The sequence below is a fragment of the Xyrauchen texanus genome, chromosome 44, assembly GCF_025860055.1.
Source record: "Xyrauchen texanus isolate HMW12.3.18 chromosome 44, RBS_HiC_50CHRs, whole genome shotgun sequence".
NCBI classification, from domain to species: domain Eukaryota; kingdom Metazoa; phylum Chordata; class Actinopteri; order Cypriniformes; family Catostomidae; genus Xyrauchen; species Xyrauchen texanus.
In genome coordinates, this window is record NC_068319.1 from 9280635 (window position 1) to 9293425 (window position 12791).

At 41.4% G+C, this 12791-nt stretch overlaps 1 protein-coding gene across 1 annotated transcript; it reads right to left on the reverse strand.

The window, feature by feature from the left end:
* Nucleotides 1–3968: 3968 nt before the first annotated feature.
* Nucleotides 3969–5880, reverse strand: LOC127636565 (olfactory receptor 2AT4-like). The gene has a single exon (XM_052117181.1). The coding sequence runs from the start codon at nucleotides 5865–5867 to the stop codon at nucleotides 4869–4871; it is 999 nt and encodes a 332-aa protein (XP_051973141.1). The 5' UTR covers nucleotides 5868–5880; the 3' UTR covers nucleotides 3969–4868.
* Between the last annotated feature and the right edge of the window lie 6911 nt (nucleotides 5881–12791).

Sequence of the window (12791 nt, forward strand, 5' to 3'; positions counted from 1 at the left end):
GCCTGCCAGGAACAAACCCAGGCACCTTTGTACAATCAATTGGTAAATGTAAATAAACGCACAAAGGACGGTTCGGCTTTCTAAAGCAGACGACTTCTTTTGTGTGTGTACATGTTTATCCTACATAGGATAGTCAAATCTGAGATCACCTACATTGTGGGGCACAGCCAGCAGTCCCCACAAGGGAAATGACTTATTAAACATGCTAAATTATGTTTTTTTGAAAATGTAAATATGCAAAGTGAGGGTTAGGTTTAGGAGTAGAGTTAGGGGATAGAAATTATTATTAGAGCAGTATAAAATCCATAAAATGCATGTAAGTCTATGGAGAGTCCCCACGATGATATAAAAACAAGTTTGTGTGTGTTTGTATATTCGTCAGCAATGTTGTGCCTGTGAACACGAACAATTTCTTTACAAACATTGAAGCCTAATACCACAGTTTCCCTCAAAATATCATACAGTTATTTTTACTACTGTGAAGCATGACTTAATATGTAATTTCCTGTAAGAAGCTTTCAGAATATATGGAGAAAGATCTTTCAGAAGAAAGCGAACTTGTGTCATCCTGAACTATGAGAAGGTAGGTTCTTCTCACTACTGCATCCTTCTTTAGGCCAATTGAAGGGGCTTCTTTCAAAACTTAATGGCGCAGGATATATTTGAGGGTCTGTTGGATGAAGTATTCTAATGGAGGTTGCAGTAGCAGCTCTCTAAAGGCCAAGCAGGATTGCATCTGTCCTGTGTCAGCTCATAATCTGTTCCCCTACTGTCACTCGACGTTGTGTCGATTGTAGTGACACAAGGAGTCTCTTCTGTGAGCCTTGCGTACCTCTGAACTTGAACTTGAGAAAAGGCCAATGTCAAGTTGGCAGACAGAATTTGCATGCCCCGCCCCGGACATATGGGTATATAGGGAGTGGGCGAGCGAATGCCAGACAGATCTTTTTCTTCGGAGCCGAACGGTTGTGTGATCAGCGAGCTGTGTGACACGCGACTGCTTCACCTGATCCTGACGTGCTGCAGGAACTGCGCTCTGCCACCGACCTTGCTGTCAGAGTTACGAAGGCCACAGCGCAAGCACTCGGGCGGGTCTATGGGTGAACTTGGTCGAGATGCGCAACGTTGAAAAAGAACGCCCCCGTCTCCCAGTTTGGTCTCTTTGGCGACATCGTCGACGACTTCACCCAGCAGATCTCAGCAGTGAAGAAACAAACGGAGGCCACACAGGACAAGGAACAGGTCACTTTGGTGGCTCCTTATTGGCCCACCCGGACCTGGTTCTCCTCACGACAGCACCTCCCTGGCAAATTCCCCTGAGGAAGGACCTCCTTTCTCAGGGACGGGGCACCCTGTGGAACCTGCGGCCACCTTCCACCTCTGGAATCTCCACGCCTGGGCCCTGGACCTGCAGTTGTAGACACAATCAACCAAGCCAGAGCTCCCTCTACCAGGCAACTTTACGCCCTCAAGTGGCGTCTGGTCGCAAATTGGTGTTCTTCCAGATCTGAAGACCCACAGAGATGTGCAGTTCGGTCAGTGCTTCATTCCTGCAGGAGTGGCTGGAGGGGAGGCTGTCCCCCTCCACCTTGAAGGTGTGTCGCTGCTATCACACCTTGGTAAGCATGACTTGATTATCAGGTTCCTTAAGAGGCGCCCGGAAGTTGAACCCTTCCCGGCCAAGCCTGTTCCCCTCCTGGGATCTCTCAGTGGTCCTCTCGGGCCTTCAGAGACTCCACCTTCGAGCCGCTTGAGTCAGTCGAGCTCAAATCCCTCTCCTTGAAGATGGCCCTCCTGATCGCACTCGCTTCCATCAAAAGGGTTCGGGACCTGCAAGCGTTCTCTGTCAGCGATACTTGCCTGGAGTTTGGTCCGGCAGATGCTCACCTTATCCTAAGACCACGACCGGGCTACGTGCCCAAGGTTCCTACGACCCCCCTTCAGGGTTTAGGTCATGAACCTGCAAGCGAAGCTGGAGGAGGCAGACCCAGCCTCTTCATTGCTGTGTCCAGTATGTGCTTTGCGTACCCATGTGGACCACACTCAGAGCACGTACTGGACACAGAGGTTAGCTCATTGGGTTGTTGATGGTATTTCCTTAGCCTATCACACCCAGGCCGTACCCCTCCCCCCCTTGGGTGTTTGTGCACACTCTACGAGAAGTGTGGCATCCTCGTGGGCACTGGACCACGGCATCTACTTAGTAGACTACTTCTGCAGAGTGGCGGGCTGGGCAACACCCAACACCTGCTTGGTTCTACAACCTCAGGGTTGAGTCGGTCTCGTCCCGTGTTTTGACAGGTCCAATCCGGTAGAACTCGGTAATACGGAACAACCGACCGGGTGTTCTGCTTGCACCTTGCGCCCTTCACCAAGCTGATCCAGTGCGCCTTCTTTCCCAGGTGATCCAGCAAGCTCTTGCTTTCTGGATGCTCTTCCTCCCTAGCCCTCTGGCCGCAGATTCAGTGGAGGAATTCGCCGCCAGACCCACCACGAGTCGAGTGCTCCGTGTTGGGCTTGGGCTCCATAGGCATAGTTCCCGCTTCAGGCAACTCCCTGTGACGTATTTTCTGCAGTATGGTCCCCCCACTGGCAGGAACCGCATCTCCCTGGGGCAGTCCTCGCTGCCCCCCCGTAGCCGTGTCTGTAGCAACTCCTCACTTGTCAGGCAGGATCTACCACCGCAACATGTCCACGGGTGGCTTGTCAACCTCCATGTTTATTAATCACAAGTTACCTCCCCCCAGTTTGGGCAGGTCGTGGTCTCCACAGGGCCTTTTCCCCCTGAAAAAATAGGAACGGGAAAGGATGCCTTCCCCGACGCATCTATAGCATTAAGTTAGCCCCGCTGCCCAGCTGGCTCCCATGCAAGTCACGTCGCCTGTTTCCATATGGGTACGGGGAAACCTAAGAGCGATATATGACACCATTTCTTGGGGGGAGGGTTATGTGCGGCCGACCCAGCTGCTTCTAGCATGCAACAGCCTGCTTGCACCTGGCTCGGCAGCCACGTAACACGTGGTAGTGGATGGCATTTTTAAGTGGGACCCCTTGTGTCACTACAATCGACACAACGTTGAGTGAGTGACAGAAGGGGAACGCCATGGTTACTTTTGTAACCTCCGTTCCCCGATGGAAGGAACGAGACGTTGTGTTCCCCTTGCCACGTCACTATCCCTACCACTGTAATGCGCCATAACCGTATTCTCGGCTCCTTAGTGAAAACCTGTCTGGCATTCACTCGCCCGCTCCCTTTATACCTGTATGTCCGGGCGGGGCATGCAAATTCTATCTACCAACTTGACATTGGCCTTTTCTCAAGTTCAAGTTCAGAGGTAAGCAAGGCTCACAGAAGAGACCCCTTGTGTCACTACAATCGACACAACATCTCGTTCCTTCCATCGGGGAATGGAGGTTACAACAGTAACCATGACGTTTTGCCTTCACTTCTTTCCCATCTATAATGACAAGTCATTTACTGAATAGACCCTCTGTCTAAGAAGATAATTTGTGGAAGTCCGGTCCTGGCTACTGCAGGTTAGCACATGAAGAAGAATGGAAAAGGGACTGACACTGATGAATAAGAACTAATTACAATGAAACTAAACTGCATTAGTAACTTTTTATAATTAAAACAAAGCATGAACTGTAACTATGTCTACTTTTACCAGTGAGTACTGCTCTAGGAAATTCAAATGATTTATACCCAATTGCTCCACAAACAATACACAATTTGCAATCATACAATTTTTGCAAGCTACGGGCCTGTAAGGACTAGAATACTGATACAACATCAGTTAACAATGTTTATTGATAATCTATGTTAATAAATCATTAAATCTGTCTTGACTTAAACACAGCAAAACAAGACACCTGTTTTTATTGGTTCAGTCAGTAACGCATGACCTTCCACATCTATTCTCATAGTGGGGTTCAAACATCTCACAGTCCACATTGAAAATCTGGGATTCAAAATCTAATTTAAACCTGGAAATAAACAGTTTTAGAATTTGTGTAAATGTAAAACAAAGAAAACTTATAATGTAAACTGAAAAAATCAATCAAGCAAATATGTGACATTGATCATGTAAACTTCTTTGCACAAAAGATTACCTTGCTTCCATTGTAGCACAAACAATGCTTTTGGGAACACTCAAATGCTGGGATAAAATCGGGTTTCACTTACACACACACACACACACACACACACACACTCAGTTGTGTTTCCATGTTTTATGGGGACTTTCCATAGACATAATGGTTTTTATACTGTACAAACTTTATATTCTATCCCCTAAACCTAACCCTACCCCTAAACCTAAACCTCACAGAAAACATTCTGCATTTTTACATTTTCAAAAAGCATAATTTAGTATGATTTATAAGCTGTTTTCCTCATGGGGACCAACAAAATGTCCCCACAAGGTCAAAAATTTCGGGTTTTACTATCCTTATGGGGACATTTGGTACCCACAACGTGATAAATACACGCTCACACACACACACACACACACACACACACACACACACACACACACACACACACACACACACACACACACTCCAGCTTGAGTGCATGTTGTCATTGAAATAAAAGGGGCACATATTAAATAATCTATGTTTATTATTCAATTCAATATTTCACCCAAATTGTTATGCTGATGGCATAATTTGTAATTAAAAACATATTAAATTAGAAAAAAACCTAAATAGAAGCATTTCACAAGTGTGATCTATACTTTTGAAGCCCACAATATTATCAATACATAATAGAAAATAATTAAAAATATTGTCAATAACTAATAACAATACATAAGCAAATAAGTTGCATAATAAGATGCATAACATAATCTAATTGACAGTTCACTTCATTTAGAAATAGTTAATCTCTTGCCCCTTTGATTGTTCTGCACACAATGTTTCTGTACACATTTCAGAAAGAATTGCCTGATCTCTTTGATCCTGATGCAGTAAATGAAAGGATTTACCAGCGGCGGTAAAAGACTATAGAACATGACAAGGGCGATTCTCTGACTACTACTTATTGTTATTGGAACATTTGGTATATTAGTGCTGGAGTAAACAACAAAACGTGGCAAATAATAGAGGGTAATGATAGTCAGCTGTGTTGCACAGGTAGAGATGGCTTTAAGTCGGCCTTGAGCATTTGCTATTCGAAGCACAGACACAAGGATACTTACATAGGAAATGAGAATTAAAGAGAATGGTACAAGAAGAACAAACATTGCTATACAATAGGACACAAGGCTCTGATGTGTGATATTAGCACAGGCAAGCTGGTTCATAGAGGAGCTGTCACAGAAACAATGAAGGATCATATTTGGCCCACAGAATGGCATTTGCAATGTCAGCACTGAACTAACAGTTGGGGCAATCATTGCAGAACACCATGACAACCCTAGTAAAATTCTCATTGTGCGGTTAGGCATTAAAACTGGGTATCTTAGTGGGTAACAGATTGCCAAGTACCGATCTAGAGCCATGATCATCATGATAAGAGAGTTTAGAGTACCAAAGTAGTGAATTAGCTGCCTTTGCAACATACAAACATAGAAAGCAATATAGCCATCATTAACCCAATAACGAGAAATCAATTTTGGCAAGGCAACAGTGCAAAAACCAATATCAGACAAAGACAAACTCAGCATGACAATATACATTGGCTTATGAAGGCTGCGTTCAATTATAAAAAGGACCACAACGAGACAGTTTCCCGTAATCACAGCCATGTAGATGCAGAATAAAACGGTGGCCATCAGGTTGTAGAATTTAGGCTGAAGTCCAGGGAAGCCCACAATGAAAAACTCTGTTACAGCAGAAGCTGTTGTTTGGTTCTCCCATGTCATACTAAAAACATATCAAACATACAAACAACCATTTACACAAATATAAATTATTTGAAGGTAAAGACTGATTCTTTTTAACACGTGTCAATGCATCTGCCAATCAACTTTTACCCAAAACTATGGACTTATTTATTTAGCCTAAATAATATATATATATATATATATATATATATATATATATATATATATATATATATATATATATATATATATATATATATATATTTATTTATTTTACCTATTTAAAAATACAAATTAATAATTTAAAAAGAAATATACAATTACTTAATTTAAATTAATCTACATCGTTACAATCCACTGTATAATTAAATACTGTACTTAATCCTATATTAAAGCTGTACATGGGTTTTCTTTATCGTCACTGATTTAAAATGTAGTGTTAAATTATTTTATTTTCTTAAATCAAATTTAGTTTGTATCAAAATTTTGCTAATCAAGTGATTACCTTAATTATTCCTCAGTCAAGTTACATGACATCTGCTAAGAATCTCAGTGATCTATGCACATGCCAAAGTTCTGCATGTGTCTCATTACTTTATAGCTGTAGAATCAGTGTTAAAGACTGTAGGGTCCAACACGTCATGCTGGATCACACTTTGTTTTAACATATAGTATCATGAATCTGGGCAGACCTTTGGGGTTCATTGGTTGAGGTGCTTTGTGCATTAAAAGTGTTGTGCAAGCATCTCTCTCTCTCTCTCTCTCTCTCTCTCTCTCTCTCTCTCTCTCTCTCTCTCTCTCACACACACACACACAGTTGTTGTGTTTCCATGTTTTATGGGGACTTTTCATAGACATAATGGTTTTTATACTGTACAAACTTTATATTCTATCCCCTAAACCTAACCCAACCCCTAAACCTAACCCTCACAGAAAACATTCTGCATTTTTACATTTTCAAAAAACATAATTTAGTATGATTTATAAGCTGTTTTCCTCATGGGGACTGACAAAATGTCCCCACAAGGTCAAAAATTTCGGGTTTTACTATCCTTATGGGGACATTTGGTACCCACAAAGTGATAATCACACACACACACACACACACACACACACACACACACACACACACACACACACACACACACACACACACACACACACACACACACACACACACACACACACAGTGTACAGTGTAGTTAATAGGTATAATTTTTTAAAATCATGGAATTGAGGTTTTACATAAAATATTAGCAGACACTTTAGATGGATACACTGTCAATCCACAAATTACTGAATATAAAAGAGAAAAACAAATGTGTTCACAAATGCTCTGCTCAGCGTGTACTGTTGGATAGCTTTGCATGCTCACAGCACTGACTAATGTCATTATTTTAAACTGAGCTTTTTGCTTCATGCATTTTCAACTACACTGAAATGTTTCTGATATCTGGACTCTATCTGCAGGTGTTTATGTTTATACATACAAATTGATTGATTTACTAAAACTACTTTCTTGATAAACATGACTATTTCTAGATATTGGTTTCTAGACAACTTTCTAGATGGACTTGATTTAGATAAAAAATACCCAATTTATCTTTGAGGCTTTTTGTAATTTTCTTATTTTTTAAAATTATTTCTGAACATCAGTGTTATTTTAAATAAATTAGATGATCGTTTATTTTACTTTTACGCTGTTGACAACTTTCTGTGTGTTGTACTTTTTTGTGTGTTTCTGTTACACACCTTTGTTTTCTATAATGAAAAAAAACTAGATTTCCCCTTCTGTCACTCACTCGACGGTGTGTCGATGTAGTGACACTAGGGATCACTCCTGGGAGCCCCAGACATCTCTGATCTTTGAGAAAAGGCCAATGAAAATTGGCAAGTGGAATTGAATGCCACTTCTCTGGACATAAGGTTATATAAGGAGCTGGAATGCAAACACTAATTCAGACTTCTTCTTCGGAGCTGAGCGGTTGTATTTCACTGAGCTGAATTACTCAACATCTTTTTTTCTATAATTTCAATGATTTTCTACATCATTACTTACATCTTAGCAAGCATCCGACATCAAGAATGGTTTGCAGCGGTAGACCTAGATGTGCCATTTTCCATAGGGACCCCTAGTGTCACTACATCGAAACAACGGCCTTCAAATAAAGATGGTACACTCTCTGGATGATGAACAACAGTGATGACACGTTGTGCTAACACACAGAGTCTACTAAAGGAAAACAAGAGCAAAATAAATAAATCAAACCAGCAAACTGTGCAACAATTGAATCTATCTTACTGTCACACAGTCTTAGATGTACATCAACTGCAAATAAAATATGCTCTTGAATAACAAATTAAATGTTTCAATATCTCAAGGCAAAAGGCTTGAAAGTTTACTGAACTATTTCTTGAATTATTTTATTTTTATACGTGTGTGCAAAAGATAGGCAGTTAATAGAGCTCCATTTAGTGTTGCTGAATTTATTTTATTTTTTGATAAAATAAATAAATAAAATCAGCACCATTATGGTGATTTGTGTTCTCTTTGGTTAAGCACTTGAACCTTCTTTAATAGATTACCTTCTAGTTGGTGCAATGCTGGTTAAACAAAACATGTGTAGTTACACAGTGATGGGAGAGAAAACAATTTGCAGAAAGCAAGTTATTCACATTGATAGTACGTAAAAGAAGTGTGATGCTTTAACCGCATTGGAAGTAAGTTTATTGTACAAATATATGCAATATATGCAGTTCATATAAGAGGAGTTACTGCAAATAGTTATCTGACAAGTTAATCAGATACTGCCACTGAAGGATGCAACACTCTTATAAGAAAAATACTTTTGCATTGTTATTCACACAGACTCATCCCTCTGAGGAGGGTCACATAAAAGCAAAGAAGAATGTTTCTCCTCTGTGACCATGAGCTGCATGGACTACTTTCACTAAAGCACTAAAATCCTTATGTTCATCACATGGGTGACTACATTAACTAGAAACAAAGAAAAACATTCTGACAGTTCCCACTCTTCTATAGTCCAAGAAGCCAGCACTTTTGTGCAATTTAACAGATTTTGTCAATACAGATCTGTAGGCATTATTTATATTAAAGACCATCTATATTCCTATAACCAGGATCACAACTAGCTCATGGGAAAACAAATCTCACCCATGGTAACTAAAAATATTTTTTTTTCATAACATAAACAACATTATTAAGATTAACCAGAACTTGAAACATAACTCTAACCCACAATTACTTTTAAATGTTAATTAATAACACCCCAAACAGTCCCCAAAACCTTCACAGACCTACCTTATTTGCCTCTACCATTTAATGTGTTGCTTGCATGGGCCCGTGAGAAAAAATAAGTGTCAAAATATTAATAACTACATTCTTGACCAACACAAAATATTATTAGGAACACCTGTTCAATTTCTCATTAATGCAATTATCTAATCAACCAATCACATGGCAGTTGCTTCAATGCATTTAGGGGTGTGGTCCTGGTCAAGACAATCTCCTGAACTCCAAACTGAATGTCAGAATGGGAAAGAAAGGTGATTTAAGCAATTTTGAGCGTGGCATGGTTGTTGGTGCCAGACGGGCAGGTCTGAGTATTTCACAATCTGCTCAGTTACTGGGATTTTCAGGCACAACGATTTCTAGGGTTTACAAAGAATGGTGTGAAAAGGGAAAAACATCCAGTATGGGGCAGTCCTGTGGGCGAAAATGCCTTGTTGATGCTAGAGGTCAGAGGAGAATGGGCCGACTGATTCAAGCTGATAGAAGAGCAACTTTGCATCAAATAACCACTCGTTACAACCGAGGTATGCAGCAAAGCATTTGTGAAGCCACAACACGCACAACCTTGAGGCGGATGGGCTACAACAGCAGAAGACCCCACCGGGTACCACTCATCTCCACTACAAATAGGAAAAAGAGGCTACAATTTGCAAGAGCTCACCAAAATTGGACAGTTGAAGACTGGAAAAATGTTGCCTGGTCTGATGAGTCTCTATTTCTGTTGAGACATTCAGATAGTAGAGTCAGAATTTGGCGTAAACAGAATGAGAACATGGATCCATCATGCCTTGTTACCACTGTGCAGGCTGGTGGTGGTGGTGTAATGGTGTGGGGGATGTTTTCTTGGCACACTTTAGGCCCCTTAGTGCCAATTGGGCATCGTTTAAATGCCACGGCCTACCTGAGCATTGTTTCTGACCATGTCCATCCCTTTATGGCCACCATGTACACATCCTCTGATGGCTACTTCCAGCAGGATAATGCACCATGTCACAAAGCTCGAATCATTTAAAATTGGTTTCTTGAACATGACAATGAGTTCACTGTACTAAAATGGCCCCCACAGTCACCAGATCTCAACCCAATAGAGCATCTTTGGGATGTGGTGGAACGGGAGCTTCTTGCCCTGGATGTGCATCCCACAAATCTCCATCAACTGCAAGATGCTATCCTATCAATATGGGCCAACATTTCTAAAGAATGCTTTCAGCACCTTGTTGAATCAATGCCACGTAGAATTAAGGCAGTTCTGAAGGCGAAAGGGGGTCAAACACAGTATTAGTATGGTGTTCCTAATAATCCTTTAGGTGAGTGTATATATATATATATATAAAATTGGCACTGTTCATGTTACTTCTCGAGTCTTCCATCAAGATGCTGGGTCGATGGTCTTTTTATCACAGAAGTCATACATACGTCCCTACCTGCATTCAATGAACCGAGCTCAGCTCATATTAATATTTTAGAGTCATCATTGTGTAGTTTGATAAAATAGGATTGTGAATTGTGTTTAAAAATAAGTAATTAAATAAGAATTGTATTTATAACCCCACTGAGCATGCTGAAGGCAACTGTGAAGCCTGGCCTCCTTCTGCTGAGTGGAAAACTGAATCAGATCCATCCATCCATCCATCCATCCATCCATCTACGCATCCTTCAGGTCTACCGCCGCAAACCAATCTTGATGCCGAACACTCACTAGAATGCACCTCAGCGTCTGCATCTTGAACGGGAGTCTGTGTAAGGCCTGGTACAGAACCCGTAAGTCAGAGATTGGCCGCAACCCTACGCCTTTTTGGGTACAATGAAGTAGGGCTGTAAAACCCCTTCTTCATCTCGGCTGGAGGGACAGGCTCTATTGCATGCTTTCATAGAAGGGTGGTGTTATCTGTGCGCAAGGTGGCGCCTTCTTCTTCACCGTGGTGGAGAGGATGCCGGCAAACCTGGGCGGGTGCTTGTTCCGGTGTGTGCCGCTCTTTTAGAATATACTCTTTTAGGAAAGGAAATTGAACACTTTCAGAATATACTCTTTTAGATCTGCTGAAGTGCCCAAGGGGCAATCTCTGCAGTGCACACATGCAGAGAGGGGAGAAAGCCGCTGTAATGCGCTGTAAGGATCCAGCAGAGGTGAGGGATGGAAATAGCTTGCTCAGCTTGAACCATCGACCATTTGGCTCCGAAGACAATAATCTAATGAGCGGTATGCAGCATCCCCTCCTTTATACCTGTATGTCTGGGGGAGGGGCATGCATATACCACTCGCCAATTCTAATTGGCATTTAATCAAAGATCAGAGGTGTCTCGGGCTCTCAATAGTGACCCCTAATGTCACAATATCGACACAACATCGAGTGAGTGACAGATTTTAATAAATAAAAATTACATTTATTTGGTGGTATTTCTCAGTAAATATTGCACTGTAAAATCGAATATAATATAAGTAATATTAACTAGTTACAAGTAAGCTTAACTAATGTGTGTTTAAAGTATCATTGTTTTTATTTAAATATTTTAATTGCATTACAGCATGTCTTATACAGATTAAGAGAAATTCTGACTGTAATCTCAGTTAGATATATGGCATATTGGGTTCAACTCATTACATCTCAGTGCACATAAATCTTTTTACAAGTACAATGGAGTAACATTTCTTGTGTTTTGTCTGCCATCTTTGCTCATTGCAATGCATTATTGGATTGCCTTCTCTGCGAAGGCTACATGCGAGAATTTTGTAAAAATAATTTTGTAAAAAGAAGGTATCTAAGTTAAGAAGGTTTCTCAATGTTTATATAACATATCGTGCAAGAGCATTAAAAAGAACTTCAAGTTTTAAAAACACTTTGATGGTCTCGAGACACCTGCGTTTGTTATATTCCTTGCAGTGCATCTATATTTTTAACTATATTTTTATGGCTTTGCATAGCGCATACATGATGCTTTAAAATGCCATCTAGGTAGGCTGCTCACTAGGTTTTGAAAAAGAGGCATTCTCTATCGGAGACCTGTGTTGAGACCTTGTGCTTTTGTTACAGGTCAAAGGAACTGAGAAAAGAATGGAGAGAGCAACTGTTGTGTGATCCTGTAAATGCATCCCTCCAGGCCTGAATGAGTGTGTTCTATTATACTTCGCCCATGCTGCTGTGACTCTCACCTAGTCACGTGACTCCCACGAGCACCTGACCAGGACGAGAGCTTTACATCACTCGCACGGAAAATCACACCCAAGAGAGAGGACAAAATATTGAGTTGTTCTGCATTGATACAAAACGTCTCGGGTTACATGTGTAACCCTTGTTCCCTGAAAAAAGCGGAACGAGATGCTGCGCTGCTAAGCGCTACAGGGAACAACTCTAGCTGTGAACCGAGCTGAAATAGTGTGTGTAACAGGTCAATGAACATTGACTGGAATTTAGAGCCTCGGCTGATGTAATCATTAGATGCACCTGCGGCCAGGCTATAAATGGATACGTCACCAGGTGTCGTCAGATACTTCTTTTTGAAGAGCAGTCCTGGGACGTCCCAGTGCAGCAAAGCAGCGCAGCATCTCGTTCCGCTTTTTTCAGGGAACAAGGGTTACACATGTAACCCGAGACGTTAGCTTCACTACGATGCTGCGCTGCTAAGCGCTACGGGGAACGCAATACCCACGC